Source organism: Pteropus alecto, unplaced genomic scaffold (genome assembly GCF_000325575.1).
Source record: "Pteropus alecto unplaced genomic scaffold, ASM32557v1 scaffold246, whole genome shotgun sequence".
In the NCBI taxonomy this organism is placed as follows: Eukaryota; Metazoa; Chordata; class Mammalia; order Chiroptera; family Pteropodidae; genus Pteropus; species Pteropus alecto.
The window spans coordinates 880,021-899,002 of NW_006437742.1; the positions used below are offsets into that span (position 1 = coordinate 880,021).

Below are 18,982 nucleotides of genomic sequence, written 5' to 3' on the forward strand. Positions count from 1 at the left end.
AGACAGGATCATTAGAGATTTGTTCCAGATTGTGAATGTTGGACAAACTGGAAGAATGAAGGTCACATCAAAAGTATGAAGATGGAGAGAGTTAGCTGGGTCATAGAAAGAAAGCATGTTGTTGTCATAATCCAGAAGGACACCCAGACGCTTCAACTGTGGGGGCACATCCACCAGCATTTCCTTGTTGTTATGTCTCACTACGAAGTTACTATTACATCGAGAGAAGACCCATGAGGAGGCATTCTTGCCAATCCATTCATTCTTGGGAGCCGATTTGTAGGCAATGCCAATTGCATACCTGTGAGGCAGTGGAAAGGAGAGATAAATAAACATTTATCAATGTTCTGAGTTGTGCTAGACATTATAGAGCAGCAGTCCTCAACCTTTCTGACACCGGGGACCAGTGTTCCTATGAGAATCTAATGCCTGATGATCTGAGGTGGAGCTGAGGTGGTGATGCTAGTGCTGGGGAGTAGCTGCAAATACAGATGAGGTCCTCGGCCAGGGAGTTGAGGACCTCTGCTACAGAGGATATATAAGAAATATAATACATGTTTCTTCCTTAAATAGTTTATATTTAGATCCATAATGTTGATTCCACTAGAGCTTTAAAAAGTTTTCAATTAGAGTGGTGTAGTAATTTCCAACTCCTAGCTCAGTATATTTTCCATGATTTTATTTTAAAAGGCTGTCACATTTTTCTAGGAGTGGTTTTCATCACATGCCTTTAAATCTTGACTTACTGATATTATGTTTGTTATAGAATTAAATTTCACAGGAACCTAACAGCAGAGGAGATAAGAGAAAAGCGAGATCCACTCACCATGTTGAGGAACCCATGACTACCTCCCAGTAGTGGCAGCCACTGTCAATGAATATATTTCCTGCTGCTCCATAGCACCCTGTGCCACTAAACCTCTCTGGGGTATGGCTCTTCTTCAGAGAGCTTTCATCCTTCTCCATCTGCAATCCATCATTGGAGATCTTCAATTTCTTGTGAGTCATTTTGGGGTCCAGTTTAAAGGGTTGGCCTGAAAAGAAAAAACACATGAGGAAGTATTTAAGAATTCTTTGTCTTCCAGGACCATCAGTATGATGATCATTCTTGGGTCAGTACAAGTTGACTGTTGCTTGGATTATATTAAGGAAGCAGGCCAGAAGCCACCATTTTCAATAAAATAAGAATATGCTGCCCCCTTCATAATATGAAATTAAAAGGAGATTCTCAGGGTTTCATGTTCTCAAATATGTTTTTCACTTAGCTTTATTTCAATCAGTGGTTTGGGATTTGAGTGGTTCTTAGGGGAAGGAGTGTTTGAGGTGAGACAAAGTGAGGGAATTGATGAGATAATTGCTGCTTGGAGGCAGAACAAAACTGAAAATAACTCAGCAACAGGACAATTTTTTTTTTGCTCTCTTGCAAATGGGATGTAAATAACATAATTAGGTAACTTCATTGGAGTGACTATTGCATCATCAGTGATCAGAGAAAACATTTTTTGTGTAGGGTCATTTACAGCAGAGAACTCCTTATAGTCATATGACAAAACCAGTTAATAAGAGCCAATTGCTGAGTATGGCAAGAGCTGTATTATATAAAATTTGTCTGTGGCAGACCCTTTTGGCAAATGCAACACCCATTTCGTACTTGTTTTCTCTTATCCGTTTTCACTGTAGAGGCAAGGAAAGCTAAATATTCCAGCATCTAGCCCCCCTTGCTGCTAGGAGTGGCTAATAAGATGGATATAGTTGGAAGCAGAAGTCAGACGGGGTGGGAGAACCTTCTGGGAAAGTGCCTGTTTTCCTGACAAAAGGGACAGTCATCATATATACCAACCCTTTCCCCCTTCTTCCTATATTGAAAGAAAATATGACATCTAGAGGTCATGTTGTAACCATGTGGCAAAAATCCAATACATGAAGCAAAAGAAGCTTGGATCTTTTACTACATCACCAGCCCTGAGCTGCCTACCTTTAAACCTCTTGCTATGTGAGAGAGAAAACAATACCTTGTTTAAGCTACTAACAAATACTATTTGACATTAAGTTAGTTGAATTTCTTGTCACTTGCAGTCAAAAGCATTCTTATAGGTGTGGCCTCTCTGCAGTAGAGTTTTACCAGAGTATCGCAAATAGAGTCATGTTCCACATAACAATGTTTTGGTCAGTGACTGACCACATATACGATGGTGGTATACCATACGATGGTATGTAGTAAGCTATAACTGTCTGAATTTGTGAAGTACACTGATGTTCACACACAATGAAATTGCCTAACAACACATATCTCAGAATGTTTCCTCACTGTTAAGCAGCGTCTATCTGTAGTACCCTTTTACTTAACTGTTTCCTAAGCATGAGGGTGTGATGAGGAGAAAAACTCTTCACTAACATCCTCCTAAACCATCAACTATTATATGTATATCTGTGTCCACATATCTCCCAGGGGCACGAACAAATCCCTTGCCCAGAGCACAAACTACAACAGTAAAGCTCCTCTATCAGGACTTCTGCTGTCTTGCATGGCTATAGGTGCCTGCTCAGGCTAAGTGTACTCCCTAGCATGGAGGGGAAAACTGATGTCTGCTTTCAGAATCACCATAACGTACTGTTTGTTTTTAGTCGGGTAGGTTCACTGTTCCGGCTGCCTGCTTGGTTTATGGCTTTAACAATGAAGATGTAGCGTGTCCCACTCTGGAGTCCGTGCACTGTGTAATGATTCTGCTTAATGTTGGGCACAATCATCCAGCTATCCACTGAATTATACAGGCCTGTAACATGGTGAAAGACAAGAACATTAACCATGCAGGTGATAGAAATAGGATGAGAAGCACATTGAAAATTCATCATAAGCCCTCAAAAGTGAATTTCATTTTATTTTCTTGTGAGTCCTGAAAGACATAATGAGACGAACTTCCTCTGTTTCTTTTTTCTCATGGAGCTAGGCTTATGCCAGTTCCCTTGCTTGTGGTAATTGAATGTAACCACTAGTAAAAGTTAGGTTATTTCAATTTTCTGCCAAATAATACAGGAAAAGTTACTCTACAAAATCACTGAATCATCTCTTTTATGGAGTTTCTAGATTGAACCCCAAAGGTCCAATCCTCTGAGAGCTGACTCTGGCCTCGAATGGATGGAGCAGTCCTGTGCAGAGCACAAGAGCTGAGTGGACACCGAGACACCATATTTCTCTCATTTTACAAATGAGAAACTAATACGAAGAGAAGAAAAGTGACTTGCCCAAGGCCCCAGATATCTGGTGATGGTGCTGAGAGTAGAACCCTTGTCTCTTTAATCTTAGTCCAGTGTTCTCTCCACTACATCACAATTCATGGGGTGGAGAACAATGGTTTTTTTTTTTGTTTCTGTAAGGTAGCAAAGCTTACAGGGCTTATGGTACAAGTTTTCCACCCCACCCGCACCCTTACTTCCAATACTAGTTGGGTTCCAAGGTATCATAGGAAAGCCAAGGAGGTGAAATATCATCTCCTCACTTGAAACTATCCAGTTTTACCCCTTCCTGGCTCTGATTCCAATATTCATTTAGGGTAGGGTGGTCTTTAAAACATTGTTGTCTGGAACCTTCTTCCCTTCCACACAGGGAAAAGGATCAGAAACCTAGGTTTCTGCTTTTGAAACTCTTTATACCATAAACATTGACTTAAACAGAGAAAAATACAGAATTAAAACATGTATTTGGCTAACTTTTAGTGAAAGAGAGATCAACATTCTAGTCTATGGATTATCTGGATTTCTCTCTTCTGTTATCTGCTGTTCAGTCAATTTACTACTTTTTAAACACAATTCTACCAGAGGATGGAAAGGAAAGAACAAGGAAAAATGAATGGTGCTATGCAGCTACAGTAAAGGGTTTAAGTGAATTTGAAAATCTAAAATAATAATGAAATTTTTGAAAAAGATCTTATCATGAGGTGTTTTATAATTAATTTGGGGAGAAGTAGGAAAAGTCTAAATTCAAATTAGAAAGAGAAGCTTAATGGAGGGCAAACAGATATGCTGTAGAAAGAATAATTGGTGGAAATGTTTGGTGACTCTTATGAAAAGACAATAAAAGATGAGAGCCAGGGACAAGGAAGATTTGGTTGTCTATGTACCAATGCACAGTATGGATTGTAAACTGAACATGAAATTTTATTACAAACAGGGAAATACATGATCTTCAAGATATACATGATCTTTTAACAATACAAAACAAAAATAAGTGAACTTCACAATGAAGTATTATGCAGGTTTAAAAAATAATGAGGACAATCTCCAAGAACTGGGATGGAGTGATTTTCAGGATATATTGCTAATTTAAAAAAGCAAATTGCAAAAGTATATATAGTGTGCTACTTTTTGCAAGAAAAAAAGGCAAATAAGAAAACATACATATGCTTGTCTGGAGCTACAAAACAACAATAACAACAGGAAGGAAAAAAAAAACAGAAAATAATAAAGTTGTTACCTACAAGGCATGGGGGTGGGGGATCAGGATTAAAAGGATATGGGAGAGAATGACACCTCTCTGAGTATACTTTTTTTGTACAGTTTTCCCTTTTGCAAACACGTTGTTGTTTTGAAAATTCAGAAATTAAAATGAAGTCAATATGATTGGGAAGAGTGGGGACTAAAACTAAAGGCAAACTGAAACAAATGAACCCAATTGCATTACAAATAAAAAAAAACAACCACATCAAAAGGATGGATGGGGGCAAGAGGAAATTGCAGACAAGTCTTGAACTAGGGTTTGTTTTGTAGTGGTGTGGGGAAAGCAATTCAGAAGCTACTATAGATATATTACGGGAGTGAGTAAATGAGTGCATGTGTTAATGCTATTGGGAGCCAGGGTTCTCTTCATAGAAGTAGAAATATACAAATATGGAATGGTGAAAGGAAAGAAAGAACCTATGGAGATAGACTAGAATTGGAGGTATTGGTATAAACTCATGATTTCTAAAATATGTGTGTGTGTGTGTGTGTGTGTGCGCGCGCACGCACATAATATGTACACATATGTTAATGATATGTGTATACATATTAGATGTATGGATATGTATATGCACATGGGTTTAAATGCGTATTTCTAGTCTCCAGGTCTTGGTTTCGAATACCATTCTCTCCCTAAAAGGAACCAAGTTTGCTTGGGAAAATGGCTGCTTTAAAAGTTGGGGCAGGATAAATTCAAAATAAGCCTAGAAACTTTTATTATGCTGAAGAGTAAGGAAGTGTTTAAGAAAATGATGGGAGAACACAAGGACCCAGGAGTCAGCTTAAAAAGCTTCCATTGACTAAATTTAGGCAATTTGAGCACCAAAATAAGTATAGGCAGTAAAGAATTATAAACCATTGAAAAAAGAAAATTCAGGAGCCCATGCTGATAAGCAGATAAATAAATAAACAGAGGGTGGGGCTTTTGCTTACAGTAGAATGCATGGTGCCAGATTGCAAATATGGAAGGGAATGCTTGGTTGGAAAATCATTGAAATGATCAATGTAAAGATTGGATCTGGCAAGAATTATTTATTGATGTTAAAACAGGAGTGGGGGTAGGATGAGTTTGATGAGGAAGCAGGATATTTTCATGGTCTTAAAGTATTACCGCAAAGATTGCTTATTAGTTGCAAAAGGAAACTACACAATGAAAAAATCAGGCAATACCTTTGACCAGGTGATCAATATTAGCATCACTAACGAAGGACAAGTGGACATTATGCACATCCAGATGTCATGTCCTAAGGAGAACACGTCTCCTCTGTGGTATTCCAGCCACGAATGCATAATCTGACTATAATTGTGAGGAAATATCAGACAAACCTCAAATGAGGAATATAATAATATATAAATAAAAGGGCATTTTTTAAATGTTAATATCATTAAAGACAAAGAAAGGCTGATGAAATGTTTCAGATTAAAGGAGGTAAGAGATATGATAATTAAATGCAATACCTGACCCTAGACTGTAAAGGACAATATTGGGTCCTTTATATATTATAAAGGATATTATCGGGTCAAATATCAAGATTAGAATATAAATGGCGGGCTAGATAAAAATATTGCATCAACGTTAAATCTCTTAAAGTTGATAATTATACTGTGGTTATGTTAAGACAATTTCCTTATCTTAAAAAACATACACTGAAGAATTTAGGGGTGAAAGGCCATAATATATGCAATTCACTCTCAAATGGTTAAGAACAAAAGAGAAATAGAGAATGCTAACGAATTTTAAAGGAAATAGGGCAAAATATAAACAATGGATGAATCTGGGTAAAGAGTATGTGGGCATTCTTTGTGTTAGTCTTGCAACTTTATTTTGAAATCATTTCTAAATTTAAAAGAAAAGTAAATCTATGGATCCTCTGGGTATCACTGAGACTTGGTGAGATGGGATTTAAGATTGAATTATGGTAATGAAAGTATACACCTTGTTCAAAAGGGAAAGATTACAACATAGAAATACATGAATTTAAGCATAAATGTGTAGTGGAAAATATTTGCATGAGAATGAAAAGGAGAGGAAATAGAAGTTATATCTTTGTGGCAGTATGTTATATACTTCCTGGCCAGAGGTTATAGCCAGAACTTTCATAATGCAAAACACAAAATTAAAACAGAGAAGAGATATACAGTAATGGGGAAGACAATCATCTAAACATCTGGAGAAATTCTCATTCTGCTAACAGCATCGTCTGAAACATTATTAGCTTGCGATAATTTCATATTTTAGATGAGGTGGGGATAAAGTTAAAAATAAAGGAAGAAAGTTGAAAAAAAGTAAGAGGAGCTATTTATCCTGACAAAATTCTAGCCAACAAGGATAAAATTTATGGTTAAAGAAAACGTGGGGCTTGACTATTTTAAGATTCCCCATATAAGTCGTATCATAGTTATTTGTCCTATGTCTGGCTTAGCATAATGCCCTCCAGGTTGTCACAAGTAACACAATTTCATTTTTTTTAAGGCTGAAAAACATTCCATTGTATGCATATACCACGTTTTCTTTATCCATTCATCTGTTGATGGACAACTTTTTAATGTCAATTATACCTAAGGAAAGCGGTATAAAGAAAAAGAAAACAGAAAATCCTCAAGGTAAAGTAGCTCTCAGAACTGAGGATCAGTCAACAGTAGCAGGTCAGACTGGCAGGTAGGACTAAAACCTTAAATCTTCATGAATATTTATTCCTAGTAAAACGTTTTCATCTTATCTGCCCATTGCCATCCAAATTTTTGCTTCAGGGAATTCCCTTGTCCCAGTCCTGTTCCACTTTTCTATCAATGATCAGAGAAAGACATGGAAAGCAGGCTGGAAGGGGAAGTAAATGTATTGGAAGGCAGAAACTGGATTCAAAAGGATTTTGGCAGGTTGAAATGAGGAATCAAAACTAACCAGAAAAAGTGTAATAGGGATGAATTCAAGGTGTTATGTTTCCATTTAGAGAATGAATTGAACAGGAATAGAATTTGAAATTCCTAAGGATTTCAGCTGATCAAATGCTCAGTTAATGTACAAAAAAAATAATCTAGCTATTCCTTGTGGTGGTCAGATCACTTTTGGAGTACTATATTCACTTTTTTGACAGCATATTTTATAAAGCACTTTGATAAATCCGAGTGTGTCCATAAAAAGGATACCAAGATGGTAAAGTAAAGGGTTTGAAACTGTCACGTGAGGAACAAAGATCTGAGGATGTTTAGCCTGGAAAAGAAGAAAAATTAGAAGAGACATGAGAGCTCCCTAAAATTATCTTAAGAACTCTCGTATGAAAGATGGATTAGGTTTGTTAGTGAGACATAAAAGGGCAAAACTAGGACTAATTGGTAGCTGTGCTTTGATACAAGGAGCATTAAGCTTGAAGTCTGACAGGCTTGGATTCAAATCTCGACTCCATCGGTTTGCATCTCTGTGACCTTGGGCAACTCATTAAACTTCAGTTTCTTCATCTATAAATAGAATTAAAATGATCTATTTCATAAGGCTAAGTAAGAACTCATACTAAATAAGGACTAAATAAGATAATGCATGTGGGAGCATTTGTAAAAGGTAAAACAATATACGCATAAATTATTATTGTCATTATTATTTACTAGTAGAGTTAGGCCTTTTATAAGGAAGCACTAACAGTTATTTATAGCTACACAATTGAATGGGCTGTTTTATTAGAAGTGAGCTATCCATCACTGGAAACACTCAAGGAGTGACAGGATGATCATTTACTGGGTGTCTGGTAGAAGGGAAGAAGATTAGACTAGATGACTTCTAAGGTCCCTTCCAATTCTAAGATACTATAATCCAACTGCTATTAAGAATTATCCTTTAAGCTTTTCTTTACAAAGGACTATATAACCTTGAAAATAAAGATGACAGCCTTCAGATCCTTGTCACTTCTTTCACTTCTTGGATTTATTCTCAACCTCCCAGAGACCACTGTTTCCCACATATTGGGAAGAAAAAGCAAGGCTGCTAGCTCAAAGACTTTCCAGAACAGGAGAGACAAGTGCAAAAAAGCATGTCAGGGAAGCCTTAGAGTTTGTGACTTCACAAACTGAAGAAACACCCAGGAACACCCAAGAACACAGCTACCTAAGCCAAGTGGCTTAGGTTGGAGCTGCACGAGGCAAGTGTTTTATAGAGTTTGACCTCAAATGTCCTCTCACCTCCTCACCCCATCATGTGCCCAGAATTGTCACAAAACAGGAAAAGGAAGCCAATCGGGAGGATTTCATTGGAAAAACTCCCCTCATGCAAGCCTGTGAAGTTAGACATAGAAGCATACACAGGTAAAAGAAACTACTAATTAGCAGTTATGCAGATGCAAACTTAGGATGAGAATCAGTTCCAGTCTTGAAATCCAGCTTTAATTCTGCTTTCATTTCCATTTTCCCCAGCACATTGAAGGGAATTTGCAGCTCAATCCCTCTTGTCTGGCAATCAATCAGTTAAATTCTGACTCTGTCTTGGGTTGCTTCAGTTCATCAGAAGGTGAAACTATAATATGTGAGCTAAATGACTGCTCTTTGAACATTTTTCATTTTGTGGCCCATTGACACATTTTTATATTTGGTGTAATTCTGGAAGAAAGGGAGAAGGGATAGAGTGACAGAGGCACGACACTTGTCACTATATTCACTGATAAAAATCAGTGCAATAAAGGAAGTAGTAGTCTCTGAACATAATGTATTTTTACCATGACAATGAAGTGGAAGAAGAGTCAAGGAAAAAAAAAAGATGTTCACATACATATAATCAGCAATGATGGTGGCTTAGCTACCCAGGAATGAATTCTGAGCTACGTTCTGACTTGGGAGAGTGGAGTGACATGTATTAACTGAAGAAAGGCTAAGGATTACACAAACAAATGGGAGTGGCCCCAGTGACTGCCCAGCAAGGAAATACACAACTTGCTGATGGGTGACAGGTCAGTAAGGTCTTTGTAATGCCCGGGGGGAACTTAAACTGTCTTAGGAAACACTGTTCTAAACAACCTAACATGTCTTACAAACACTTGCCTCGTGGCGCCCCGGCCAATCTTGAGCAGCTTACTGCTTCCTTACATTTCCTTATCTCTGGCCACAGGCCCCAACTACACCATGACTTACTGATGAAGTTAGCCTGGCCAGTGAATATGGTGTACTGAAGCTCATAGGAGCTGATGCTGAACTCATCATCTGAGATCCAGTGGACTGTAATGGTGTCATGGGAAGCAGTACAGAGTTCTTCTCGGATAGATGGTGGGTTTGGGGCTGTAAGGAAAAATGGACAGAAGGTAAGGAAAGCACACTCTCTGTTAGGAATTTTACAATGGTTACTCTTGCTGCCCATCTTCTGGAGAGGAGATTTTCTTAATAAGAAGCATTAGATTGCACATACCATATAACCTGAAGACCTCAAGTTCCCAAAAACCATTTTTTGCTTCAACGATAAAGATATTTTAGGCAAAGATATAAACCTAATTTATTTAGATAATTGCCTAGTTGTCTACTCTGTAAAACCACAAGTGTAAATATTAGAGCAAAGTGGTCACACTGTTTTCTTATTATATGACCTTCAAACTATTTCTTTTTATTTCAAAATAAGTTTCACTATATATTTTTGGCCAAGTGCAAAATAATATGCATTCCCTCATCAGTAAAATGTGGATGATAATTACTTCATAGATTTGTTGCAAGGACTCATGATACAAAATTAATATACAGTGTCAGGCATAAAGTTGATGTTCAATAAATGATAGCTATTTTAATATATTAACAAAAATAACTACAAACACAAAGTTATTGCATGCATGTATTTTTCTCATGAAATGATCATTCAAATAATTCTAAAGGTAGTCAGCATTTTTAAAAGGCTGGTTGTACTCCTCATTTTCTAAAAATGTCTGCAAGCCAGACTTTTCTTATATTTTTCTTCTTAATCTGCTGATTCTTGTTTCCTTAAAATCATTTAAGTGGTACCAGTACCCACGTGGAACATTTTCTAATATTCCATAATTGGCCCTTGAGTTCTACCCCCATAACAAGCGACAATACATTACTGATAGGTTCATAAGGAGAAATCCATCAGCAACTTTTAGTTTTTTTACCTTTAAGTATGGATGGTATACTCATTCTGCCCCCAGAAATATTTTACAAATCACTTATCCTTTCTGTTACAGAAACTAAAATGTGTTCCATCTAAAAAGATACGTGTATCATTTTATAGGTTATAAAAGCATTTTCATTATAAATATTGTCTTTGTCAGATTATTTTAAAGTAAAAGCACAACAAAGGAGAAGGATTAGAATGGGAAGGAAAGCACAGAATTTTCACACCTGTTAAATAGTCCAGCCCCTCCAGTAGTTTCTTTTCTCTGGAAAAATCTAAAGCAAAGTTTTCAAAGGCATCATTAAAATTGATGTCTGGAATCAGAACTTGAGAAGATGCAGTTGCCATAGCGACCCTGCAAAAGAGAAAAGTACATTAATATACATCAAAATAGGTTTGCAACCTTATTTGGTGTTTGATTTCTGGTTTAACAAAGTGAAAGTAACTGATTTGTGGGGCGTGATTCATTAAGTGAAAAATATCATATCTGTGCTCTTCCAATGGAAACTATTTAAATGTTGATCATCAGGAACCAATTAAGGATTATACCATATTTGTTCACATATGTTCACCCCTCAAACACACTCCCCCATCCTGTCTTAATTTTGAGAAGTAAATACAAGATTTTTTTTCCCTCTGCATCATTTTCCATCTGGCAGGCAGCATCAAAACTAAACCTCTGAAGGCTTGGTAAGAGCAGTTTGAGAGATTTTTTTCTCCTTCTCTATGCTAATCAATAAGCTAGCACACTGGGGCTGATTTAAACCCTTCCCCTAATACTGTACTTTATTTGATCTTTCATAACATTTACATTTAATTTTATTATTCTCTAATTGTATAATGTTATGCTGGTTTTATCTCCTCAGCTAATTCTAAGCATCTCAAGAGCAGGGTTCATATTTTATACCTTATATCTTCCATGGTCCCTAACACAATGTTGGACACATAGTGAATAAATGTTGAATGAATGAATAACTGAATGACTAACAACAACACAACTGCTAATTGAGCATTTAGTATTTTTACATACATACTTTACATACAGATACACTTTACATATATATATATGTATATATTTTACATACATTATTTAATTTATTCCTTACCATAACCCTGTGTAGTAAATGTTATTTTAATTTTATAAGTGAGAAAGTTGACACATAGAAAGGTTAAGTAACTTGCCCATGGTCACACAAGCAGTAAAGGTCAGGAAAAAAAAAAGAAATATAACTGAACACGTGTTCATTGGCTTCTAAACTCTATACCCTTAACGATTCAGACAGTTCCTTTTAAAAAAAAATAGGTATATAATTGCATGCTGGACCATTCTTAACCATGATTACACATCAGAATTATCTTCAGGAGCTTTGACCAAAACATACATGTTGAGGACCTGTACCAGACCTCCTGAATCAGAGCCAATGAAGATACTTGAGCATACAAATGACAGAATAGAAAGACACATTAACTTGGCGACAACATGGCAAGTTAGACTGGAGAGAAGCAGCATTGAATGTAGAAATACCAGGGAGGAAACTTTCATGGTGAACTAGTTGTAAGGGGATGAGGAGTTAAACAAATATATACCCTCATGCATGTATACCCAGCTACACATCTACTAACAATATCTCTTGGTTGTTTCTGAAAATAGAGATGTTTCAAGAATAAACTGCAGGCCAGGATAAACAAATGAAAGACTAACTTGGTACAGTCTTAAAGTCTCACATGGAATAACCAATCTTCCAGAACTTAACGAGTAAGAAGACATATTTTTGGCCAAGTGCAAAATAATATGCATTCCCTCTTCAGGGCAGGAATTAAGGCAGAAAATTGATTTACAAATTTTTTCCTGGCCTCCTCAATCTTCTTTATTCCTTCCTTCCTTCCACCCATCCATCCATCCAACACTTACTGAGCCAAACTATTGTGCTAGGCACTATACTAGGCAGTAGAGATACACTGGGAGAACAAGTTAATTGTGGTCCTTGCCCTCACAAAGCTTTCAGATCATGAAGGAGCAAGACATTAAATAGGAAATAGAAGTGCTGCTACAAAAGGAGTGGAGTATACACAAAAGCTACCTGGCAGAGACTTAGGCCCCAAGGGAAATCTCCCCAGAGGAAGTTCATTTTAAGCAATAACCTACACGAAGAGTAGGAATTAGCTAAGCAAAGATTGTGGATGTGTGTGTTCTCTCCTGCCTGAAGGCTGAACAATTAGCAAAGTCACACAGGGCCTCATAGGCCATGTTATAAACTCTGCATTTTATCCTAAGAGCAATGGAAGCCATTGAAGCCTTTTAGGCAAAGGAATGATATGCTCAAATTTATGTTTCAAGAAGAGTACTCTGGCTGCAGTGGATAGGCTGGAAGGGGTCAAAATTGGAGGCAGATCAGATTTTAAGGTGTCTAGAAATGAGAAGAAAATAAAGTGGGGATAGGAGTGTAGACAAATAGAACAGAAAGTTAATTCACAAAATATGAAAACAAATAGCCAACAAATATACTAAAAAGACCAACTACATGAGAAATCAAAGAAATGTAAATTAAAATGAGACAGCATTTAAGATCATAAATAATGACAATATAGGAGCTTTTATACCTATGTTAATTAATGCCTACATATTTTTATTAGGACTGAAATTGATTCAAAATTTGGAGGCCAATTTAGAATTAAAATCAAAACAGTTTAAAATTTAAATAATCTTTGACATGACAGTTCTACTTCATGTTTTTTTACTATGGAAATAACTGAGATGTATGCAAAGGTACAACTACAGGGGCACTCAACACACCGTATGTAATCCAATTGTCTAACAATGGTGACAGAACTAAGTAATGCATTATATGTCAAATGATGAAATACTATGAAGCCACCAGAAATTAGGTTATACAATAATATCCAATGACAGAGAAAGTTTATGATATATTGTTAAGTTTCAAATGTAGGGTAAAATACAATATATAGAGCATGAACTTATGTTTGTGAAATTCTATGGATACATACACATATATATTGGGATACTATACTCCCAAATAGTGGCTCAAAAGTTATGGATGCGTTAAAAATGACATTGGGGTATATGTGTGTGTATATTTCTATGTTTAAGCAAAACACTTTAGCTATCTCTCAAGGCTTTGATCTCTTATTGGATTATATAATAAGTGTCATTTGTAAAAGAGGAAGAGTAACTCTCCCAGCTAGAATTTCATTTTAACTAAAGTCTTGGTCCTTAATACACTACAATGAATAATAGTGGAGAAGAACTTCAGACTCTGTGAGAGAACAGTGAGAAAGATATTTAAGTTGGGTAGATGATTCTCAAATCATACTGCATAGAGAGTCATCTATTCCACCTACCCCACAGGCTAGACCTGAGCTTATTAAAAGGAGATTTAGATACAGTTGGAAATCATCAACATCTAGATGGTAATCAAAGCCCTAGGAGCTCTTAGTTTGCAACAGGGAGAATATGTAGTAAAAAAAAAAAAGGAAGAAGGAGAAGGAGAAGAAGAAGAAAGGAGGAGGAGGAGGAGGAAAAAGAAGAGGAAGAGGAAGAGAAAGAGGAAGGAAGAGGAGGATGAGGAGGAGGAAGAGGAAGAAGAAGGAAGAAGGAAAAAGGAAGAAGAAGAAGAGAATAACCTAATATGAAGAACTATAGTATTAAAACAATAGATTTAGGAAGAGTTGTTCACAAAGAGAAAATAAACCAGATACATAGGAAGAAAACCAGGAGTGTCCATGGAAACTAATGGCAGAGGAATTTCAAGTAAAAATGGTCAGTAGGGATAAATGCTACTGAGAGATCAAGTAAGATGAAACAGTAAGATAAAATAAAAAAAAGTGTTTACTATACTTAGCCACAAGGTATTCATTTGGTGACCTTGGAAAGAACACTTTCAACAGTCTGGTAGTGGCGGAAGACATTTCTGAGAGTTGAAGAGTAAATGGGGATGATTAAATACAGTGGTTTAAAATATGTTTTATCTTTGCTCTCATGAAATCTCACTGAAATGACAGTCAAAGAATAAAACATTGTAAATTCACAAAGACAAAGACAAAGAGAATGGAAAAAGAGATTCCAGCAAGTAAGAGATTGTCAACAAATGTTTGAAAGCTAGAAAGGGATAGATGAGTGATAACCAGCAACAGACCAGAGAAAGTTCAGTCAAGAAGCCAACAACATCAGTACCACAGACAGTTGAAAGTTTGCATGAGGAACAACTAGACCCCAAGATTCACTCAACCTGAGACTATCTCTCCCCTTTTCGACAGAAGATTTGAGGTTTACTTTCTGCAGAGCTTTGACACTATACTAAAAGCAGTTTTAAAACTCTCATCTTTCCTTCCCTGCTTGCCTCCCAGAATGATGGCAGCCAGGCTTATACTCTTCATCTCCCACCAGAAACATGAGGTTGATAGGTTATTTCCAGGGGGAAACTGGCCCAAGAGAAAACACCCACAGAGCTGACACTTGGGGTCCCCATAATAAAAATCTGCCTTATAATCCTATAATAAAGTTCAATAAGCAACAAACTATTCCAATCCCCGTAGATCTTCCAGTCACTTTTAAGAGCTTAAATTCAAACAGGAAGCCATAAGCTTACCAGGCATTTAGAGAAAGACAGAAACTAAAACAAACTAACAAAGAAAAGGAACTCAGAGGAAATTAAAACAATGTGGAGTTTAGAAGAAAACTTTAAAAATTATCATTAACATCCTCAGGAAGATAAATGAATAGTTTGAATCCACAAAGCAAAGAAAGAATGCTAAAAAAGAAGCAAAGGTCAGGAAAGAAGTTATATAAATAAAAATATAAACGCTTATATTAAAACTTTAATAGGTTGGATGAAGAATTAAGGAAACATCTTAGATGACAGAAAAAAAAAAGACAGACATAGAAAATAAGAAACAACAAAAAAAATTAAGTTAGAGGGAAATCTAAGATGTCCAACATCTGACTAATTAGAGTCCCACAGAGAGAGAACAGAGAAAATAAAGGGGAGGAAATTATTAGTGAATAATGCAAGAAAAATTCCCAGAAGTAAAAGTCACTAGTCTTCAGATTGGAAAAATCCACTTAGTGCCTATCAAAAGTGAATAATAAAAGACCCACACCAAAGCATTTCTCAGTAAAAGTTCAGAAAAACTGGATTAAAGATAAGACCTAAAAGCTTCAGATTTTAAAATATAGGTCATATTCTAAGATCTGGAATTAAAATAGCAGTGGACTTCTCAACACAACAATAGAAAAGAGACAAGAGTCACGCCTTCGAAATTACAAGGGAAATTTATTTTCAACCTATCAAATGTGAAAATAAATTTTAAAAATTTTAAAACAAAAAGTTCTCAAAAGTGTACTTCCTCTGTACTCGTTCTTAGGAAGCTATGAGAAAATTTGTCCCAACAAAATTAAAGGAGTAAAATGCTACATGAATGGGAATTCAGGCAGAGCCCAATGGAGTCCCTAATTAAAAATACAAGGCTGAGAGTCCAGGGAGACTAAGTTGGTTGGAATTCACAGGCAGAGTACCAGAGATGAGAAAGCTGCACATATAGAATTCTGGAGAACTTCAGATGGTTCTCTACTGGTCTTCAACAAAATAGTGATCAACACATATATGTGAGGGAAATGCCAAGTGCAATAGAAAGAGCCATCCAAAAAGATAGATAGAATGAAACCTGGTGCTTACACAAGGCTAGGAATAGTGTCTGTTCCTACCAGCTAGACTGAAAAATCTCATGATTCATGGGGCATTTTGTAGAGTACTCATAAGGGTCTTGCCTCAGTAGTGGGGATAAATTTCCCCTAAACTAAATACTTCTCTGATTCCACCTAACAAATCTTAAAAGCAAGACCGAAAGGATCAAACTATTTTCAAGTAACTTAACTGAACAAATCTTAAGAATATTTATAGGAATACGAAAATACACAGCACCCAATAAGATAAAATTCACAATGTCTAGCATCTTACCAAATATTACCAGACATGCAAAGAAGCAAGAAAATATAACCCATAATGAAGAGGAAAAGTTGAAACTAACCCAGAACTGACACAGATGTCAGAATCAGACATTAAAAGAATTATTATAACTGTATTCAAGATGTTCAAAAAGCTAGAAAAAAGCTAAATATGTGAAATAGAAATATAGAAGATATAGAAAGATCTAAATTGAACTTCTAGAGATGAATACTACAATATCTGAGATGAAAAATACGTTGGAGAGGTTAATTACAGATTAGCCATTACAGATGAAAAGGTTAGTGAATTTGAAGACATATCATTGGAAACTATTTTAAATGAAACACAGAGGAAACAAAAAACTAAAAATAACTGAATATAGTATCAGTGAGCTGAGGACAACTTAAAGCAGCCTAATATACATATAATTGAGGTCTGTATAAGAGAGGAAAAAGGTGGTATTAAAAACATTTGAAGAAATGATGGCTGAAATTTTTTCCAAATTTGCAGGTCAACTGTTGATTTCTAAAATTGAAAAAACAGCAATATAAGGATGCTATTTAGAAACATAAAAGTTATACCAACAGAAATACCTCATAAAGCTGAAATTGCTTGGCTTTGTTGTAAAAGTATAGACTATGGCACTAGACTTCCTAGGTCTGAATCCTGCCTCTGCCCCTTAGTAGTTGGGTGACCTTAAGCAAGTCACACAACCTCTCTGAGCCTCATTCTCTCATTTGTAAAATGGGGATAATAATAGTGTCTATCTCATAAGGTTTTGTGAGAATTGAGTTGATACTTATAAAGGCTTAGAATAATACTCAGCACAAAGTAAATGCTCAATATTATTGTTGGAGAGCAGAAATTGTGGTGAGGAGGAGATTGTTATTTCTTGCAATAAGACTATTAGTAATATTTGACTTTTTACTACGTACAAGTATCACTTTAATATAAATAACTTTTAAATATTTAAGAAGAGTAAATTAGAGGCGAGGAAATGGAATGACTTAAAAAATAGCTAGAGAAAGTATGTGGTAAAGGAAAGTTGTGGGTATTATCTTTTTTAATAGGAGAGAGATGAACGAGTTTAAAAGTAGATGTGAGGTCAACTAGAGAGGGGGAGAAATTGAAGCTATGGAAAAAAAGAAGGCATGTGACCAAAGCACAAATAAAGGGAAATCTCTTCCATTATAACCAGAAGGAAGGTGAAACTGATGAATGTGGATGGCCAGCAGTTTGGGATAAGAAGTTAAGGAATTTATCATTTCATACCTACGACTGACACTCACTCACTCTCTCTCTCTCTCTCTTTCTCTCTTTCTCTCTCACACACACACACACACACACCCCCCACACAATCTCTCTCTCTCTCTCCCTCTCTCTCTTTGTAAAATAGGAGGTAAAGTAATTTGCTGAGCATGAACAGGAAGGTGGCAGGGTTGGAATTTTGAGTTGAGTACAGAAAATTTGAAATAGCCATTATTGAAACAAGGAAAAAAGAAATCTGGCAAAAGCAATACAAGATTTCAGATCATTACTGAGGAGCCAGGTGAGATTAAAGGCCATAAATTTGTGGTGTAGTAGTACCAACTTCTTTGGTTATGTGATTTTCTCCAATAGTGTTCTGCAACTCAAATATAAGCAAGGAAAAGGTGGAAATAACTAGACTGATACAGGGTTGGGGTTTTATCAGGCTGGCATGAGTAAAGGCCAGTGGGGCAAAGGAACTGGGGATATTGAAAAGAGTAGCTGAAGGGAGAAATCGCAGACCTTAAACAGGCTAAAGAAAGAAGTGAAGACAGTAGTTGGTAGGCAGAAGTCAGGACTTAGTGGTCCCAATGGAGTTGAAAATAGATGTATTGGAAGAAATACAGATAACTAATTATAGAGGTTGTAGTTAGAAAGTGGGATGTTTCAATTTATGGTTTAAGTGTAATTCTGAGTGACGGTGAGGTTCAGCATGTGGGTGGATAAAGTGGAGCAGAAGTGAAGGTCGCTGGAGGAGGAGATTGCAAGGAGCCAGGAGATTAGATAGCTAGAGTATTAGATAGGTCAGCCACATGGATGCTGCTAATGTCACCAAGTATGATGACAGAAGCAATAAAAAGGAATATTGTGAACCTGGAGTCAAAGTCTTCAAAGAATGAGAGGGAGATATAAGGAGGTCAAATCTGGTCTAATGAACCCCTGTAGCCCCTTGAAGCCTTGGTGGCTAATACTTAACAATGTTTCACGTTTAGAACTCAGATTCTTCACAGATTAAGAACTGGTAGGCTGCAGAGACAGAGAAGGGTGCCAGGAATCCAAAAGGCAATCCTCCACTGAAGCTTAGTAACTGACTAGCTGGTAAAATCTTTAGGTGGCAACTGCTACATACATGCCTGAACAGAATTAAGTGACTTGGAGCTGAACCCTTTTCATAAGAGCAGGC

At 36.5% G+C, this 18,982-nt stretch overlaps 1 protein-coding gene across 1 annotated transcript in view; it reads right to left on the minus strand.

Annotated features, from left to right (window-relative positions):
- The window catches only part of MID2 (midline 2), an 87,937-nt gene that overhangs the window by 1,364 nt on the left and 67,591 nt on the right, over window positions 1-18,982 (minus strand). Inside the window, exons 6-10 of the mRNA XM_025048892.1 lie at window positions 10,816-10,943; window positions 9,607-9,750; window positions 2,613-2,774; window positions 827-1,034; window positions 5-301 (exon numbers count right to left, since the gene is read on the minus strand). Of these exons, the coding sequence (XP_024904660.1) occupies window positions 5-301; window positions 827-1,034; window positions 2,613-2,774; window positions 9,607-9,750; window positions 10,816-10,943 (939 nt within the window). The remainder of the gene's footprint in view (window positions 1-4; window positions 302-826; window positions 1,035-2,612; window positions 2,775-9,606; window positions 9,751-10,815; window positions 10,944-18,982) is intronic.